General features: G+C 38.0%; 1 protein-coding gene and 2 long non-coding RNA genes across 3 annotated transcripts; 1 reads left to right on the top strand and 2 right to left on the bottom strand.

The window, feature by feature from the left end:
* The first annotated feature begins 5419 nt into the window (after window positions 1-5419).
* LOC132032678 (cytochrome P450 704B1) lies at window positions 5420-12002 on the top strand. Its single transcript, XM_059422356.1, has 6 exons — window positions 5420-6585; window positions 8078-8293; window positions 8828-9106; window positions 9490-9879; window positions 10674-10874; window positions 11823-12002. Exons 1-6 carry the CDS (start codon window positions 6310-6312, stop codon window positions 12000-12002), a joined length of 1542 nt encoding a protein of 513 aa, XP_059278339.1. The 5' UTR covers window positions 5420-6309.
* LOC132032680 (uncharacterized) lies at window positions 7349-9678 on the bottom strand. The gene is made up of 2 exons (XR_009408578.1): window positions 8910-9678; window positions 7349-7686 (listed from the first exon to the last, which is right to left on the bottom strand). It is a non-coding gene; the product is annotated as an uncharacterized LOC132032680 (long non-coding RNA).
* A 1274-nt stretch (window positions 12003-13276) lies between the features above and the next one.
* On the bottom strand, window positions 13277-14937 carry LOC132032679 (uncharacterized). The gene is made up of 2 exons (XR_009408577.1): window positions 14778-14937; window positions 13277-14624 (listed from the first exon to the last, which is right to left on the bottom strand). It is a non-coding gene; the product is annotated as an uncharacterized LOC132032679 (long non-coding RNA).
* Between the last annotated feature and the right edge of the window lie 3988 nt (window positions 14938-18925).

Below are 18925 nucleotides of genomic sequence, written 5' to 3'. Positions count from 1 at the left end.
GGGTTATGAAGGATGTTTTCTCTTGATCCTCCGGGTGCATCCGGATTTGGTTATACCCGGAGTAAGCGTCGAGAAAACTTAGCATTTCATGTCCGGCCGTAGCATCGATCATTCTATCGATGTGCGGCAACGGGAATGAATCCTTCGGGCACGCCTTGTTTAAATCTTTATAATCGACACACATCCGGAATTTATTACCTTTTTTGGGCACCACCACCACATTAGCAAGCCAATCCGGATATCTCACCTCCCGGATGGAACCCATATTTAAAAGCTTTGTTACCTCGTCTTTGATGAAGGCATGCTTTGACTCCGACATGGGCCTCCTTTTTTGCTTCACCGGGGAGAACTTACCGTCCAAGCTTAGTTTGTGTGAAGCCACTTCTGGTGATATACCTGTCATATCTATATGCGACCATGCAAAGCAATCGGCGTTAGCTCGAAGAAACTCAATTAATTTGTGCCTGAGCTCCGGGGTAAGCCCCGTGCCCAGGTATACCTTTCTGTCTGGTAGGAACTCGAACAGAATGATCTGCTCCAGCTCTTCTATGGTCGACTTGGTTGCGTCCGAGTCGTCTGGCGTGACAAAAGATCGGGGCATCCCGTCATCCTCTCCGTACTCCGGATCCGCCCCGATATTCTTTGATTGCTATTGGGGGGCTCCCTCTCCGGTTACACCCTTTTTTTCTTGAGCCGGTTCCTCAGGCCGGGGCGTCGATTCCTCTACAGCGAACATCTCCTTTGCTGCGGGCTGCTCACCACGGATGGTTTTCACTCCCTCCAAGGTGGGGAATTTCGACGCATTTGATGCGTGTTGAAGGCACCGCCCTCATGCTATGTATCCAGTCCGCGCAATAACGCATTATACTTGGGCGTCCCCTTCGATCACGTAGAACCGTGTCCGTTGAATGGTGGCCTCAATGTTTACGGCGATGAGATCTCCCCTTTTGTGGTTTCGCCGCCATGTTGAACCGAGTACCCGGGTTGCCGGTACGATTCGGTCGAGCAGTCCTAACTGTTCGACCACTCTCCATCGAATTATGTTGGCTGAGCTACCTGGATCAATCAAGATACGTTTAACCATAGTCTTAAAGATAAGTACAGAAATTACCAACGCGTCATTGTGCGGTTGAATGACGCCCTCTGCGTCCGCGTCGTCGAAGGAGATGGAGGCTCCGGATAAATGATCTCGGGTACGCTTTTCCCGAACAACGGAGATCTTTGTCCGCTTCATTACCGGACACCTAGGGACGTCAATCCCCCCGACTATCATATTGATCACATGCTGGTGTTCGACTGGTTCGATCCTTCGATGAACTTCTCTCTCCTTATAATGGCTTTTGGCTCGTTCACTCAATAGATCTCGGAGGTGGCCGTTTTTCAACAACCGGCTACCTCTTCTCTCAACCGCGGCAATCCTCGCTTTATGACCGTGGGTTCCGTGATATTCACAAACCATGCTCGGATCCCGTTGCCCGGGATCTGTCCTTAGTGGCTTCGGCCATCGAACATCCGAAACACGACCGATGGCCAAGACAAGATCCGAGGTACTGACGTTGAAGTTGTGCTCCGAAATCCTTGGAGGACCTTTATTGCTGGCTGAACTCCCGGTGTCGCTTCTGAACGAGGGCCCCCCGTGTTCGGCGGACGCGTGTCCATTCTGCTACTTCGACCGGAGAGGCGGCTCGGGCCTTCCCTCGATTTTTTCGTCTTGAAATTTGGTCGCTCCGGGTGCGAGTATGGCCGAAACCTTTCTCTAGTCGATTCGGACTTCGCTTCGTAACCCTTCCTCGGTTTCTCGAAGCTTCCGTTCATTTTTGACCTTACCGGAGAGAGCTCGAGCTGGTCATCCTCTACCCGAATCTTCGACTCATACCGATTGTGGACATCGGCCCATGTTACGGCCTCGTATTCTAGCAGGTTTTCCTTCAACTTGGCCGAGGCAACCGAGCTTAGCATATTGAGCCCCTTTGTAAAAGCCTGTGCGGCCCATTCTTCTGGCACCGGGGGTAATTCCATCCGTTCCCTCTGGAACCGGGAGACGAACTCTCTTAGTAACTCATCGTCCCTTTGCGTAATCCGGAAGATGTCGGCCTTACGGGCCTGCACCTTGATGGCACCGGCATGGGCCTTTACGAAGGCGTCAGCCAGCATTTCGAACGACGTGATCGAGTGCTCGGGTAGATGGTCATACCACGTCAGCGCTCCCTTCGACAGAGTTTCTCCAAACTTTTTCAGCAATACCGACTCAATTTCATCTTCTTCCATATCATTGCCCTTTATAGCGCAGGTATATGAGGTCACGTGCTCGTGCGGGTCCGTGGTGCCGTCGTATTTTCGTACGTCGGCATTTTGAACCTCTTTGGGACCGCCTTTGGGGCCGCACTCGGTGGGAAAGGCCGTTGAATGTACCTTTTCGAATTCGGCCCCTTCAGCAAAGGCGGGGCCCCCGGTATCTGGTCCACCCGAGAGTTATATGTCTCAACCTTCTTCTCGGTCGAATCCACCCGTTTTGCCAAAGTCTCAAGCATCTTTAGGACCTCGGTGGAGGAACCGGCCCCAGAATCATTGCTCTCGACCACCCGCGGCTCATTCCTTCCGCTCTCCAATGTACCCTTGGCCTTTTCCGGCCCAACTTCCCCTTGTCCGCCTTGCAACCGGGCAATCGCCATTCCTTGCTCGACAATTGCTGCTCTTTGTTCCTGCAACATCTCGAAAATCAGACGCAAATTAATGCCGTCATTCGGTGCCTCCGGGGTTCCTTCCGCTTTGGGTCCGAGACAATGTAACGGAGTTATGAGTTCTTAGAGGATCAGTGGCCGGTAGGGCAGCATTCTCTTGATCCACGGTGTTTTGCCGATTGAGCCCCTCCCTCGAGTCAATCTGGGGTTCGGGTCGCGCAGGATTCGGCGGCCCCGTCGTTCGCCGCCCTCATTTTCCGCCACTTTTAATTTCGGTGTTGTTAACGTGACCGGATTGCCCGACGTCAGCCATAGATTTGTTTTTGACGAGACGAACGGGGGTTACGGTTTAAATGAGTTTGATAAGAATCAAGACTAAGAACTATTATCCTAGCCCCACGGTGGGCGCCAAACTGTTTACCCCGAAATCGGATAACCAATTGAATTTGTGAATGGGTATAGGATATGTGCTTTGTTCTTGACGTATGTAAGATAGAGAAAATATAGATTTGAAGGCTCACCACTAAAGCAGCCAAAGATGTAGACGTTAGGAGCAATGAATTATCTTATTAGCAATAATTCTAAAAAGAAATGACCTTGGCCGAATAAATGAGAGGGAGAATAAATATATGAGATTCTTCTCTTGTAAGTGTTCTTGAAAGATAAAGGGAGCCAACCCCCTCAAAGGAGGGGGATGTCCCATATTTATAGTGCTGCCCCCATGGGCTTCGTACAATGTGAACTAAATAAAATAATAACGACAAGGACAGCCCTGAACGGATTTGGTGGGATTGGACTGACGGCGCCGTCTGACACACGCATGGTTGGTGGCTGACCATGGCAGGACGCTACTGACGCGTGGCTCACGTGCAACGGCTGTACCGGACCAACGACCACGCGGACCAACGGCTACACCGGAACAACGGCTATGCGGACCAACTGCTAAACCGGAGCAACGGCCATGCGGATCAACTGCTAAACCGGACCAAATGGCATCCTTACTCAGCTCCGGTCCAAGTGCTCCCTCGGTTTAGCTCGAATGTCGTCAGGCACGTTCCTCTCTTCTTTCCCTCGGTCCTCATTTCATCGGTTTACGTTATGTCCGGTATTGACCGTATACAGCTTCCACTACAGTTAAAAAGATTATTAGTGACATGAGCATTCATGAGCCGTTTATTCACAACAAAAGAGAGTGTGTGTATATATCAGCTAATGTAGGTTAATTGAGAATATATTTTGACCAAATTACAAACATTAGGGGCAGATTTGAATCTTTTATCATCATAATATTAACCCAAAAAGAATCATAGATCTGAAGGAGATGATATAGTTGATCCGTGGTCAGCTACATTTACATCAAGGCAAAGAAGCAGGCCCTGACGTGCTAAATATCACCGACATGATGCTCCATCAGTAAGTCTCATAGATTACCTCCCAAAGAGGTGAAGCAAGACTTAGGAAAATAACATAAACAGCAAGAAAACATATTCGTAGGTAAACATATAAATGATTCAGAATCTGAAAACTGATACTGAACTAAAAGCTAAAACTATAAGTTGATAACCGATGAGTTAATTTGAAAAGACTTTTCCTGCTGAAAAGTATTTGCACACAATTGCCCTGAGTGCGCGGAACTCATGTCATCATGCTACATGCATGGAAAAAGCTGATATACCTCCTATGGCAAATAAGTAGTCCCTGTAATTAAGCATGGGGTAGCTATCAATGACCTTCACGACACTCACGCTCGAGACAATCGGCTATGTCTCCCGTCTTGATGTTCACACCAGCAGGAGCGAATTTGTGTAGAAAATATGGGTCACGTGAACTCATGCTCGCCCGACTAAACTGGGTATACTATGTATATAATTCTTAAAATATATCTAATATTAATTAAAGGAACACATGGTCAAATAAGACCTAGCGGAGCACTGGTTAAGTGTTGGTTTTAATCCCATTGAACCCGCCTAAATGCACTTTTGCATCTTTTTTTTCTTTTATTCTAAGTAGCTTTTAACGTTTTTTGCTCGCCAAGTTGATGTCACTATAAAATGTTATATCTTATCTTAAAAGCAATGGTGAACAGTGGCAGATCCAGAGTTTTCATTCAAGGGGTTCCAAAAAAAACAAAAGCTAAATATAAAAAAATAATGTTGTCAATGGGAATCAAACCTAGGATACTAAAGACAATTTGAACACCTTGGACCGCTTAAGCTAACCTTTTGCATTTGTTCAGGGTGTTCAAAAGTTAACATATCTACATAAATACAGAAAATCTACCCTATATATACACTGTAATTTTTTGCCGAGGGTGTTCGGGCACATTTAAATGCGCCCCCTGATGGTGAACCCATCCTCTTGAAATCCTGAATTCGCCTCTGCACACCAGTAACCGAATTTGAACTGATGTAATAGCAAGTAGCAAGCAGTAATACACACAAGCATACATATGTCTCTTAAAACTGAGCCAAGTCATGCACAAGTCATACAAGGTAACATAAATCACATGTATAACTGTTACTTTCTGGTTAAAATATTACACTGAGTAAGAATATGGTAAATGAAGCATTCGCTCTCTCTCACAAGCACATAGTCACAAAAATCTATCATCAGGTTGTATCAAACAAATATGAAGCATGAGTAGTACCAAAATTCCCTTTTAAAATGGTAGAGTTCTTTCTAACGTGCTCCTGTGACTGATTGCAATGGCGAAGAATGTATAAACCTGCAGTAAGAATAGTCATTTGTTTCGTATATTTTCTTATTTTAGAATAGCTAACTAAGTAAGTAAGTATTTTTAAAACTTACTAACATTGAACCCTTCATATCTACACACAAAAAACGAGTGACAGAGAAAAAAGAATCTATTCAATAAATTTAATATGCTGGAAGCTAGCGTAAAATGGATTTGATTACTATAAGAAATGGTGGGGGGTCGGGGGGTGGGGGGTGGGGAGGGGATCCCATTCAAAAGGTCAGATGAATCTTTTTTTGAGCTGACGCTGATGTTAACTGTTTGTTTTGATTGTATATATGTTTAAAGTTCCCCACTTTATACGAAGTTAAATTATAAACATTTATATAAAAGGCACACATGCCTCATAGATTTATTATTTTAGTAGCAACCAGCAAGCACCATGTGTAAATATTTTTTTTTCCTTTTCCCAAATAGCAACTCTGAATGATTGCTAGTCATTTGTATGTGATGAAAATGTCGACTTGCGTGTGCCTTAAGTTGGTTTAACTATAAGCGAGGTTGACTTACATAAAACTATACCGATGTTCAATACGTAAGCCTCCTTAAATGTGAGATCTAATCTTTAAATAAAGATATGTTACCTACTATAATATATAAAAATGACACGAAGGTTGGATTTACAGTGAAAGTGTATATTACACAAAGAAAAATGGTTGGACAATATTGGTTTGGTTGACGACACAAAGAACGTGCAACATTTTCAATTCACTACATGCAAAGACTATTGACAATTTTGTAGAAAGTTCACAAGTAACCTATGCCTAAACCACTTTACATAATCCTCCATATCTATAAGATTAACACACAACTTTCACATCTTCATGCCATAATTTCCAATATTTCTCATAGCTCATCATCAAACACAACTACATGGAATTATTAACGTTGTTAGTTTGCTTGGTTTTTTCTTGGACATTCATCCAAACATTTAGGCAGAAAAATAAGAAAGGCCCAATTAATTGGCCTATTATTGGTGCAGGCTTGGAACAATGGGTGAATTTTGATCGAATGCATGATTGGCTTGTCGAGTATTTGGCTGAGTCTCCAACCGTTGTTGTACCTGCGATGACTACAACTTATACTTACATTGCTCATCCAGCTAATGTCGAACATGTTCTCAAAACAAACTTTGATAATTATCCAAAGGTATATGATCCTTTTGCCCCCTCATAATTGTCTTATCATAATTATCCATTCAGATTGTACGATTTAGTGAGGAGTATTGATTTTCTCTCTTTGGGAAGATACCAAAATCTATGGTGGCAAAGTTAGCGCATAAAATATCTATATATATTCGTCTAATCCGTCCAAGCTTGAGCGGATGGGGTAAGCATATTTCATGGGATTAACTTGGGCATAGTCCAAGTCAGCTCATCCAAAAGTAAATGATTTGGGCCAAATATGTAGGTCAAATTGATCCATACGGGAGCTTGTCAAATTTCCATAATAATAAATAAAAAGGTTTATTTAATAAGTAAACGAATTATAAGAAAAAAACAATGAAATTAAAACTTCGTTTGAGTTAGACAAATTGGGTCATGACTCATTGTCTAGCCTATCTTGATCCTGTCAGAGTAACCTTAATTTGGGTGAGTTAATGAGATGTCATTTTGACTTGTCTAAGTTCAATCTAACCCGCCCATTTGGCATCCTACCGAAATCAAAGAGAGAACTTGGAAAAATAAAATAGCATCCGTTAGATAATACATTTGTCCCTCACTGAATGTGTTAAGTGTACTTTAAAATGGATATAATGTCTAGAGCCACTTCAAGTTTTGTGTTGGGATGCTCAGATTCTTAACATGATACTAAATTTTGGTAAATCCATTTTTACAATTATCTTCTCTTTACCTTATAGTGCAGGGAAAATTACAACCCAATATCTTTGAGTGATCTAGTTTATAAAACATCTAACAAATGTATAGATTTTGTATATTTATACTATAAATATACATATACCATACGTATAATATACATATTAGTGTATATATTTTGTATATTTGGACTATTGCCAGTAATTAAGTTCGGCCGACGGTATATGTACGTAAGAAGCCCCCCCCCCCCCCCCCCCCCCCATTTGTATTGCTCTTGGCTTCTCTCTCAACTCAACCAATTAAGCTGCTTTGGGCTTCTCTCGTCTCTGACTTGCTCCAGGCCTACTCCTTAGCATGTTGAGTCTACTTTCTTTCTCGGCTCCAAGGCTACTCATCAACCTATTCAGCTTATACTTGTACTCTCTTGCTTTTCCTTTAAAAAAAAAAAAACGGAAAATAAAGGGAAAGTTATGCATATGTATCTTCGGCCAAACTTAATTACCGGCAGTAGCCCAAATATACAAAATCTATAAACTAATATGTACACTATAAGTATGGTATACGTATATTATAAGTGTAGTATATGCTTATTATATGTAAAGTTTATGTATATTTAAGTAAAAATATTGCAAAATCTATACATTGTTGGCTATTTTGTAAACTAGATCACCCAAAAGGTATTGAGATGTAATTTTTCCCAAAAAAAAATAGGCGCGTGATTTTTTTCTATATTCACTATATGGAAATCTTATTTTCTTTCAGCTGACATATGGTTTTAGTCTAGCATGCATGAGAATGAATGGTTGATTTTTGCTTTGGCACAGGGTGAAGTGTATCATTCATATATGGAAGTGTTGCTTGGAGATGGCATCTTTAATGTGGATGGTGAGCTTTGGAGGAAACAAAGGAAGACTGCTAGCTTTGAGTTTGCTTCAAAGAATTTAAGGGATTTCAATACTGTAGTTTTCAGGGACTATAGTCTTAAACTCTTTAAGATTCTAAATCAAGCATCTTTCAAGAATGAGCAAGTAGACATGCAGGTGAGTTGCTGAATTCTGCTTAGACATGAAATACAATGATTAAGATTTAAGATACTCCCTTCGTCTCTTTTTATATATAACAGTGTTTGACTGGATATGGAATTTAAGAAAGAAAGAAAAACTTTTAAAATTTATAATCTAAAACATATACACAAATATTTGTGTGGTTATACGTTATGTAATTAAGGATAGAATTGAAAGATTAAAGTGGAATTTTTTCAAAAAAGAAGATGTCGTTCTTAAAGTAAAAAAAGTTGAATTCTTTCAAATTTAGAGGGTATTTGACTAAATGTATAAATTATTCTATAAGAACATTTTACCAAACACATCAAGTGTCATTTTTATCTAAACATGTAATATTGTTTATTTATAAAATTAATTTCAGCACTTAAATTTGCTTATTAGGAATTTAGAATCAGCTAATCCAAATAGGCTCTAAAAAGAAAACCGTGTCATGTAAAATGGGACAGAGATATTAGAACTTTTTGGCTGGTTTATTTTTGTATTGTTGCTAATCAAATCTTTTTTTTTCAGGATCTCTTGATGAGGATGACTCTGGACTCAATATGTAAGGTGGGATTTGGTGTAGAGATAGGAACATTGGATCCAAATTTACCAGAGAATAGTTTTGCAAAGGCATTTGATGCTGCAAATGTCATTGTGACACTAAGATTCATTGACCCTTTGTGGAAAATCAAGAAATTTCTCAACATAGGATCAGAAGCCATCCTTGATCAGAGTATTAGAACAATTGATGATTTCACATATTCTGTCATAAGAAAAAGGAAAGCTGAGATAGAAACAAATGAGAAAGTAAGCTCATTGGAACTTTTTATAATTATGGTTTAGCTAAATTATAGCTTGTTTCTCCAAGTTTATTTTAGAGAGTTGAGGTGTTTAGTCAAACTTTTAGAAAAATAAAAAATTCTTTTGAATAGTAGTAGACAATGTTTTTGAGAAGCTGAAAAACATAACTTTTTCCAGCCAAGCACATATTGCTGCTGTACCATTTTGACAAAAGTGCTTTTAGTTTGATTAACTAAATACAAACTGCTACTCTCCAAAATTACTTTTTGAAAAAAGCATTTATGATGAAAAGACACTTTCCAGAATAAACAGTTTTCTGATAGCTTGACAAAACAGGCTATTAGTCTTATATACTATGCTGATTTCTCAATGATTTTCATCATAACCAGGTTAATAAGCATGACCTATTGTCAAGGTTCATTGAGCAAGGGAAAGATCCTGAGAACAATATGACTGATAAAAGCCTGAGAGACATTGTCCTGAATTTTGTCATCGCGGGTCGCGATACAACTGCAACGACTCTGTCTTGGGCTATATACATGATTATGACTCACGAGCACGTAGCAGAGAAGCTGTACGAGGAGCTGAGATTGTTGGAACAAATCCGCGCTAAAGAAGAGAACGTGTCGCTGCATCAGTATGACGCAGAGGATCCTGAATCAGTCGATTCGAGAGCAATACAATTCGCAGGGCTCCTTAATTATGATTCATTGGGAAAATTATACTATTTGCATGCTGTGATTACAGAGACTCTTCGATTGTACCCTGCTGTTCCTCAGGTTAGTTAGCTCCCCCGATTTTGTTGCAAAAATCAGGCCAAAATTCAGCACACATTCTTATCAATTGGTCACCACTCAACTTTAATTGATAGGATTAAGTTATGTACCACTGGAAACACGCGTATTTTTTGTGAATTTCCAACGAAATCCATGGGAAATGTGCTCATCGGAAACTGTTCCCGACGGATTGTCATCGGAAACTCTAAAATTACTGATGGCGTTCTGCCGGAAATGTCCATGGAAAATCCTTAGATTTCTAGTAACACTGATAATTTAGAGGTTTTTTACACTATTGGTGAATTTTAACCTGATATAGTAGGTAAGTACCATCTTTACACCACCGACACATAGAACTTACGCTCTAATTGATATAAGCACTAGGTGAATGAGCTAATTTTAATGTCACCAGGACCAATTGATAAGATGTGTGCCAAAATCAGGCCAACATTCATCACACATTCCTATCAATTGGTCACCACTCAACTTTAATATCTTAGTTTTTAAGTCACGTACTACTAGAAACATGCGTATTTATCATGGGATTTCTAACAGAGTCCGGGGAAAATGTGTTTGTCGGAAACTGTTCCCGACGGACTTCCATCGAAAACTCCAAACTAACAACGGCATTTTGACATGAACATCCGTGGAAAATCCGCATATTTCTAGTAACACCGACATTGTAGAATTTTTTCACACCGTTAGTGAATTTTAACTTGATATAGTAGGTCAGTACCATTTTTACACCATCAGCACATAGAACTTACAGGTGAATGAGTTGGTTTTAATGTCACCAGGATCCTAAGGGAATATTGGAAGATGATGTTTTACCAGATGGAACAAAGTTGAAGGCTGGAGGGATGGTGACCTATGTACCTTACTCTATGGGTAGAATGGAATACAACTGGGGTTCTGATGCAGCTTTATTCAATCCTGAGAGATGGCTTAAAGATGGGACTTTCCAAAATGCATCTCCATTCAAATTTACTGCTTTCCAGGTATATATAAACGAAGAAAATAGAACATATTTTGCACGAAAAGCTGTTCAAAATGAGTGATAAGAGGATAAAAAGAAGAAGGTAGACTAGTTGTCCGGACGGCTCAATAGAATTGGTAGCCTAAAACCAAACAATTACAAGAGCCCCCAAACATATTTTCTAAAATTCGTATATTGATGAGTTAGAACTCAAAAGGACTGACTTTCTGATCTATGGATCAAGCGAAGAGATAAAAGGGAAATAACCTACTCAAAGGAAACTAACAACTCACCCGAACAACTTCAACAACAAAAAAAAAAAAAAAAAAAAAAAAAAGGAAGAAAGCATATAATTTAGAACCTTTTATTTACCATAACTGTATAAATTAAAATTATCGTTATACATATAATAACAACATTTTGGGGGCCTTTAATTTTTTGGGACCTAAAGAAATATGGCTTCATTAACCTTATCTTAGAGATGGTCCTGACTAAAGGGGGAATGTACCATCTAAGTAACCTAAGACCATCAAAGTAACCTATGTAGCTATGGTTCAGATCCTATGTTTTAAGAAATTGACTCCCTCCATTCCAATTTATATGATACTCTTTTCTCTTTAGTCAATCCAAAAAAGAATGACACCTTTATATATTCAAGAAAATTCAACTTTGAATTTACCTTTTTACCTTTAATGAAATAATTTTTAGCCACACAAATTTCTATAGTTTGTTTTCGACCATAAGTTTCAAAAGTCTTCCTTTATTTCTTAAACTTCGTGTCTAGTCAAACACCCTCGTATAAAATGGGACGGAGGGAGTACTAAATATGTAGAAATATTAAATTTCGAGCCCAATAACTCAAATGATCGGTGGCTTTAGTGGCATGCCGAATCCATAAAGCTCAAATTCTGATTACGCCTCTATTTGTATTACCTTTGTATTACCAAATTCATGTGCCATGGTATTGCAGGGAGGGCCAAGGATATGCCTGGGGAAGGACTCAGCATATCTTCAGATGAAAATGGCACTTGCAATTTTGTGTCGATTTTACAAATTCAAGTTGGTGCCAGGTCATCCAGTCAAGTACAGGATGATGACCATCTTATCAATGGAACATGGACTAGAGCTTACAGTTTCACTGAGATCTTGAAAATCAACATAACGTGTAAATGTTTATGCTTGCCAGCATGTAAGAAGCGTTAAGTAGATTTTAATTGCAAATTGTAACTAATTTAATTGCAAATTGTAACTAACTTATATGGTTAAAATAAAGCTCTATATACATCTGTTTTACGTTCTATGCACTGACAATTTAAAAAGTATTTACATATTCAGGTCCATTTATTAGATAATTAGAAGATAAATTTCTTGATAAACATTCATTGATAATTTGGTAAAACTAGTAATTGACGTGTTATCACATCAGTAGCGGACCCAGGATTTTACACAAGCGGGTTCAATTACGACGTAATAAATGAGGATCATTGGTGATAACCAATAGTTTAAGCAGCGTTAAGCAGAACAATCCCCCCCCCCCCCCCCCTCTTTTTTGTTAATAATGTAATCTCAAAATAGACTTATTTTAAACTCAACCCTCAATTTTTTTTTAAAACAACTTGAGAAAAAAAATTGCAAAGAACCTATTACTTTTTTTTTTTTTTAAGAAAAACTATCTAATTAAAAGAGTTTTACTTCAACAAGAATTAAAAAATCTATTAACTCTATGTAATTTAACAAAATTCATTCATAATGACCAATTTTGTTATTTACGAATAAAAGACGATACAAAAAAAGTTGTAAACTAAAAAACTAATATAAACTGATTAACTCTATTAAAATAAACTATATATAATTTCAACAAATATAGTTGCATCTTTTAGCAAAAAAACTATAAAAGAGAGTATCAAAATTCATTTCATGAAATTTTAATTTCTTTAAGGTAAAATAGATCTTATATAATTATTTTTTATTGAATTTGGGTAAGAAAACAAAATATAAAAGGTGACATTGGAAAAAAAGAAAGACAATATAAAGGCTAGCTAGTTGACTACCAATCAACATTAACTGACTTTTGTTGGCCAATACTTTGTTCTTTGTAGCATGGCAGGAAAATGGCCAAAAGTAACAAAATACAGCATGTCTAAAGAGGTTTGATCCCGCATTCTGAAGGTGTAATTGAACCCACTTGACCGCTGCGCCAGAGCCAAGCTTTGTGTCAAGTGGATTCAAAAGGTTTTACATATTAAAATGTAATGATGATTTTCCTTACATAAACAGTAAATTTACAGACCAAGTGGGTTCAATTGAATCCACTTGGCAACACGTGGGTCCGCCCCTGTGATTAAAGTTCATGCGTGAAACCATATAGTCATGTTGTATACCTTAATTCACATTTTCATGTGGAATACTACAAAAACAACCAAGTAAATCAAACCATAAATTTTGATATCCTCAGAAGATTCTTATATATTATTATTGCTACGAGTAGACGTACATCACTATTAAATAACACAAATTTTTGATGATCTTTCCTGTTGGAACACTGTAGAAAATATGAGATTTCCGAGAAAAAGCCTGTTGGAAATTCAGGCTTTTTCGTAGCGGATACTAATGAATGTAACATATGAGGGATTAAAAGACTCGCAGCCACATGAGACCTTTAACTAAGCACGAATAACTTTTAGAACAAGGATTGGCACTTACCTAATTTTCTTTCCTCGGTGAGTGAAGTTTCTGTCCTTGTTGAGTGAGTAAGGCCTGATCGAGCCGTACTCCTCATATTCATCGTAGATCCAACATGTGAATATGAGAAAGAAACCCTAGCCAAAGATAACTTGCCGATTTTCTCAAATAAATAAGAAGTCCATTTTCTTTTCTACTTTTGATGTTTTTTTTTTCTCTTTTTTCGATTCCACCCGGCCGGTACCCATATTGGAGCCCGACTATATTTGGATTCACGCTGTGTAGGACCATTCAGGGGGAAGCGCTCCCTACCAAGGGTTTTTCATGCCCAAGACTCGAACTCCATACCTCTGGCTAAGGGAGGAGCAACTCCATCCGCCTCACCACATCCTTTATGGTACTTTTGATGTTTTCTCTATTCTCATTCTTTAATTTTCTGTGAAAATGGTGAATGAAGAGAAGAGATATAGCGGCAAGTCATCCTTGGCTGCGCTTCACATTCAATCCTATCCACTTGCGAGACCTACAATGATTGGGCATAAACGCAATGAAGATAAACATTGGAAACTAAGATGTATAACAAGAGCCCCTTTGATATGTATATATAATGCTGGAAAATAGGGGGTTTTTTTTTTTGAGGGGGGGGGGGGGTGTTCAGAACAAATATGGTTGGGTTGAAAACTTATACGGATAAAAAATGGTTTGAGTTACTGATAGTATTGAATATTCATATGTAATATATGGGTAAGAGTTTACCTATACCCGATGTTTACACCAAGCTAATAAATGCAAGATATGTGTTTGTACATAAACTTTTAATTAACACTCTTATTAAATTACTTAACTATGATGAGTTTATATAAGTTGATATAAATATCCGGTGTGGATAAGTATTTACCTGAGATATTATACTTGTCCTAAAGGGATGGGAACATAACATACATCTTAAGGAGAACGAACAAGCTGAAAAAAGCTCCCAAAGAGTAAAATACTTCAACTTATTTTTTCATTTTATACAATACTATTTACTTTTTGGTTGATTGAAAAATGAATGATACATTAATATATTTAGTAATTCTTTAATTCTAAACTTTTTCATTTTATCTTTGATTACAAGTGTTTTTATAACCATATAAGGAATATCATAATACCTTCCAGACATTTGTTGCAATAAAAGACTTTTTGTGTTGTATAAATTTTCAGCTTATGTGTCAAGTTTTTTCTAAAACGGTATCGTATCGACTCAAATGCCGTCATATCATAGATGGGGTATTACGTTACCAAATAACATCTCTATTAGGACGGGCTCAAGTTTGACTACCGGAAAGAGTTGCAACAACTAGGGGTGGATGTCATCCCAATTCAGTAATTTTGGCTTGACCATCATAAATGTGTTAAAAGTTGACTAAATCAGTACAAACAATTGATTTCAAACTTATTAATAACACGAATTAACTTGTACTAAAATTCCGAACTCGAACCATATAATTCGGATTCTAAATCTGTTGTGATGATGTTATAAAAGAATAGGCCTATATATGTATACTTCCTATTCTTGGAAAAGATAAGAGATACGCTCATAGAAGTATATATCTGTATTTCTGAATCTGATCAAGAATGAACCAATGACAAGAAATGAGAAGATATCAACCAGATATGCTTTAGTCACTATATATGTATATATGAAGTCATGAATGGTTAACAGCATGTGATGAGAGTCAGAAAAAAATTTCGATTCCTTAGTCAGCAAGAATGTGTTAGTGAGCTGGAAATTATCTTGTTTCCATTCTCTATTATATTTTAGAATATAACTTTTATGTACTGGCGATATAAAAATATTTACACAATCAAGTCATTTAAAAAGTTACGGCATGTAATGACGACGGAGGCGGGAAGTTATACAAGGCGACGAATCAAGAAAGGAAATTTTATATTGTATAGCCGCCCACCTGGAATTATTTCCCTATCCACTCTCTATTTATTATAGAATTCAACTTTTACGTACCGACGATAAATAAATATTTACGCAATCAAGTCATTTAAAAAGTAACTGCAGGCGGAGGCAGGAAGTTACATGAATGGATTTTTATTTTATTTTTTAAACGACTCTTACATTGTATTTTTTTTTTTTTTGGGTTAAATTGAGATTTTATTAAGAACAAATTGAAGTACAGAGGGAGACAGTTACAAGTTAACTTATCCAGCAAAAAGAGAAGGTAATGACATGCCATTCCTTCACAAGATAGAGGGGTCTCTTCCTATATAGTTCACTCTTACATTGTATAGCTACCTACCAAAATAATAGACAACAAATATATAACTTTTGTATATCGATTGTAATATACAAAATTAATGTACATTTTTTGTATATTGACTATCAGTTGTAATTAGTTTTGAACGACCGGCTAAATGTGTAAAAAGAATATCATACCTAAAATTTGATATTTTGACTTAAAGGCACTTTTTGGAACAAACACTCTAATCAGCACTGTGAGTATGGCTGTATTATTTACCTTTAATTTCTCTTTCTTCTCCGTCCTACCACAACGACTAAATAACGACTCTATAACGGCTACTTTAGCGCGCCCTTCACACGCTTCTCCTTCATGGAACCACCAGGAGGCCCTCTTCCGGCGAGTCAAGTGAATGAGGCTCCTCCCAAGGTTGGGGTGACTCCACCCACTGGTGGAATTTTGGAAAAATCTTCTTATGCTAGTTCAATTACAGCTCCTAAAACTACATTCGTAGGGGTAAAGAACAAATTTTTGCTAGACCTTCAACTCACAATGGAGTACCTGCAACTATATTTAATATGGATGAATACTATGGGGTCATGGCGTAGGACTGCCGATACACCTTGGTGGGTAAATTTCTGAAACCTAGACCTCAAATTGACAAATTGAGATCGAAATTCAAGGAGGTGATAGTATTGAAAAGTGAACCCAATTTGGAGTTTATGATAACTTTAATGTGCTTATAGACCTCCAAAACTAAGATGATTTCAACACTGTTTGGTTTAGAAGGGTGTTTGAGTTCGACGGAATACAAATATAGCTCCAGAAATGGTCACCGGACTTCAAGCCTGAGGAAGATCATCCAATTGCCCCGGCGTGGGTCCTCTTACCAGGTTTGTCTTTCCACCTCTATAGCTGGCACTACTTGAAACAACTTATGCATTCAATGGGAACACCTTTAACTCTGGATAATGCCACAACTGGTCGTACCAGGCCAAGTATGGCAAACATTAGAGTTGAGGTGAATTTGCTAAAACCTTTGCCAGATAAAATATGGGTGGGTCTTGAATCTGAACATTTACCTCTGAGAGGTTTTTCTCAGAAACTTGAATATGAAGGGTTGCCCAAATATTGTAAGCACTGCAAAAAGCTGGGGCCTAACATGGTGGATTGTAGAGTATTAGAAAGAAAGAAGAACAAGTTTGCTCTTAATTATCATGATGTTGATACTGAGAAGATCAACAATAACCATGATAATGTTGAAGCCTCAGGAATTCCAATGGCACAGAAACAATGGGATATGGAGAAACAAAACATCACCAAGGTCAATAGGGTAGAATCTGCTATTGAGATTAAAATTAACGGTAATCTGGAGGAAATCGATAAGAATGATGGAAAAGGACAAGATGAAGTTGTTAAAGAAAAAGATCAGAGCAAAGGTGGAGAAAATAACCAAAAGGATACTAGTATGAAAGATAGACAAAAGAAGAAAAAGAAGAAAAAGCAGAAAAAGATGCGTAAAAAGAAAAATAAGATCCTGTATAAGCATGTGGCATTATTTGAAGCAGGAAGGAGAAAAAAGAAACCAAAAACCATCATCAATCTTCCAAAGGATTTCAATATAAATCAGGAGACTGATCAGATGGAGGTGCAACCAGAATTAGAAACTGATAGCAATGAAATCACTCAGGGAGATCAGGTGAATCACAACACAAAATTGGTCAGGAAGGACATAATACTAATGAGCTACAAGAGGAAACTCAAATGGAGGAAACTCATACTAGTAACACCAAGGAGGAACATGTTGAAAAGGAAATTTAGGTTGATCAAACTATTGAAATTCATAAGATGGATGATATTGAAGAAGGGGAAATCACCTCTCCTACTCAAACTAGCTCATCTAGTCTCCCATCTTTTCTCAAGAATCATAAAGGTACTAAATTGCTTACTGAATTGCAAGATGAGCATAATGATAAACAGAATGTTATGCTTGATCCTAGGGATGAAAACCAATTGATGAACCATGATCCTGGTGACAGAGGAAAACACAAAAGAAGCAGCAGATATCAAAACTCTAAGAAACAAACTAGCAACAGGGAAGGAAATTATACCAACAAGAAAGATACATATGATAGTATGGCAGATGAACAAAACAAAAGGGGTACAATAGCACAAACTGATTCTGAAAAATCAAGAACCAAGGACAAAGATTACAAACCTTCTGATCAAAGTCAAAGAAAATCTCATTCTCCTGACTCAAGAGGAAGAAGCAGTCAAAGGAAAAGAGAAAAAACTACAAGGAAAAAGTCTTCAACCAATCCCAAAGGTAAAATACATAGACAAAGTGCTCCTCCTTCCTCCATTCCATGATTAGTACAAGCTTTTGGAATATTAGGGGGGTGATATAAAAAAAATCAATTCATAGATTGAAACTGCTTACAATTGAAGGATACAAAATATACTTAGGGTTTCATCACTGTATAGCAAACACCAATGATCAAATATGGTGTTTCTGAAAAGATTGAGACCTATTTGATATCCTAGAAAATAATGATCAACAAATTACTAATAACTTTAAAGAAAATCCTAACGATCACTTAAGATTTTCAGAATCGGGCCGTATATGCTAAATGTCTGACTTTAGAGAGGATTGATCTTTGGGACAGTCTTACTGATATTAAGGCTAAAATTCAAGGTCCATGGTGCATACAAGAGTTTGGACTTTATCACTTGTATGGACTCTTGTGGATTAGGTGATGTGGGTTTTATAGGGCCAAGGTTCACCTGGTGCAACTATTGGATACCTAGTAAAAGAGTATGGATGAGATTGGATAGGTTTTTTATTAATGATGAATGGGCACAGAGGTTCCAAAACAACATAGTGGAGCATCTTTCCAGAACTGGATCTGATCACATGCCATTATTATTTAAATGCAATGATGATCAACAGAATAATATCAAATATTTCAAGTTTCTGAATTTCTGGGTGGAACAACAGGATTTCATGGACAATGTCAAAGAAGCTTGGAGCATCACTGTAAAAAGAAATGCTATGTGGAGACTTCAGAATAAACTTAATAACATGAGCAGACATCTAAGTTATTGGTCAAAACACAAGATAGGGAATGTACATGATGAAGTGAAGAATTGGCAAGCT

This window comes from Lycium ferocissimum, chromosome 10, assembly GCF_029784015.1.
Source record: "Lycium ferocissimum isolate CSIRO_LF1 chromosome 10, AGI_CSIRO_Lferr_CH_V1, whole genome shotgun sequence".
Taxonomy (NCBI): Eukaryota; Viridiplantae; Streptophyta; class Magnoliopsida; order Solanales; family Solanaceae; genus Lycium; species Lycium ferocissimum.
The sequence above is the reverse complement of the archived record's forward strand: the minus strand, read 5'-3'. Positions and strand labels throughout refer to the sequence as shown.

Excerpts from the sequence above, each read along its gene's own strand:
- LOC132032678 (XM_059422356.1), top strand. The coding sequence starts at position 6,310 with ATGGAATTATTAACGTTGTTAGTTTGCTTGGTTTTTTCTTGGACATTC. Across the intron at positions 6,586-8,077 it reads ACTTTGATAATTATCCAAAG|GGTGAAGTGTATCATTCATA; the intron begins GTATATGATCCT and ends GCTTTGGCACAG. Across the intron at positions 8,294-8,827 it reads ATGAGCAAGTAGACATGCAG|GATCTCTTGATGAGGATGAC; the intron begins GTGAGTTGCTGA and ends TTTTTTTTTCAG.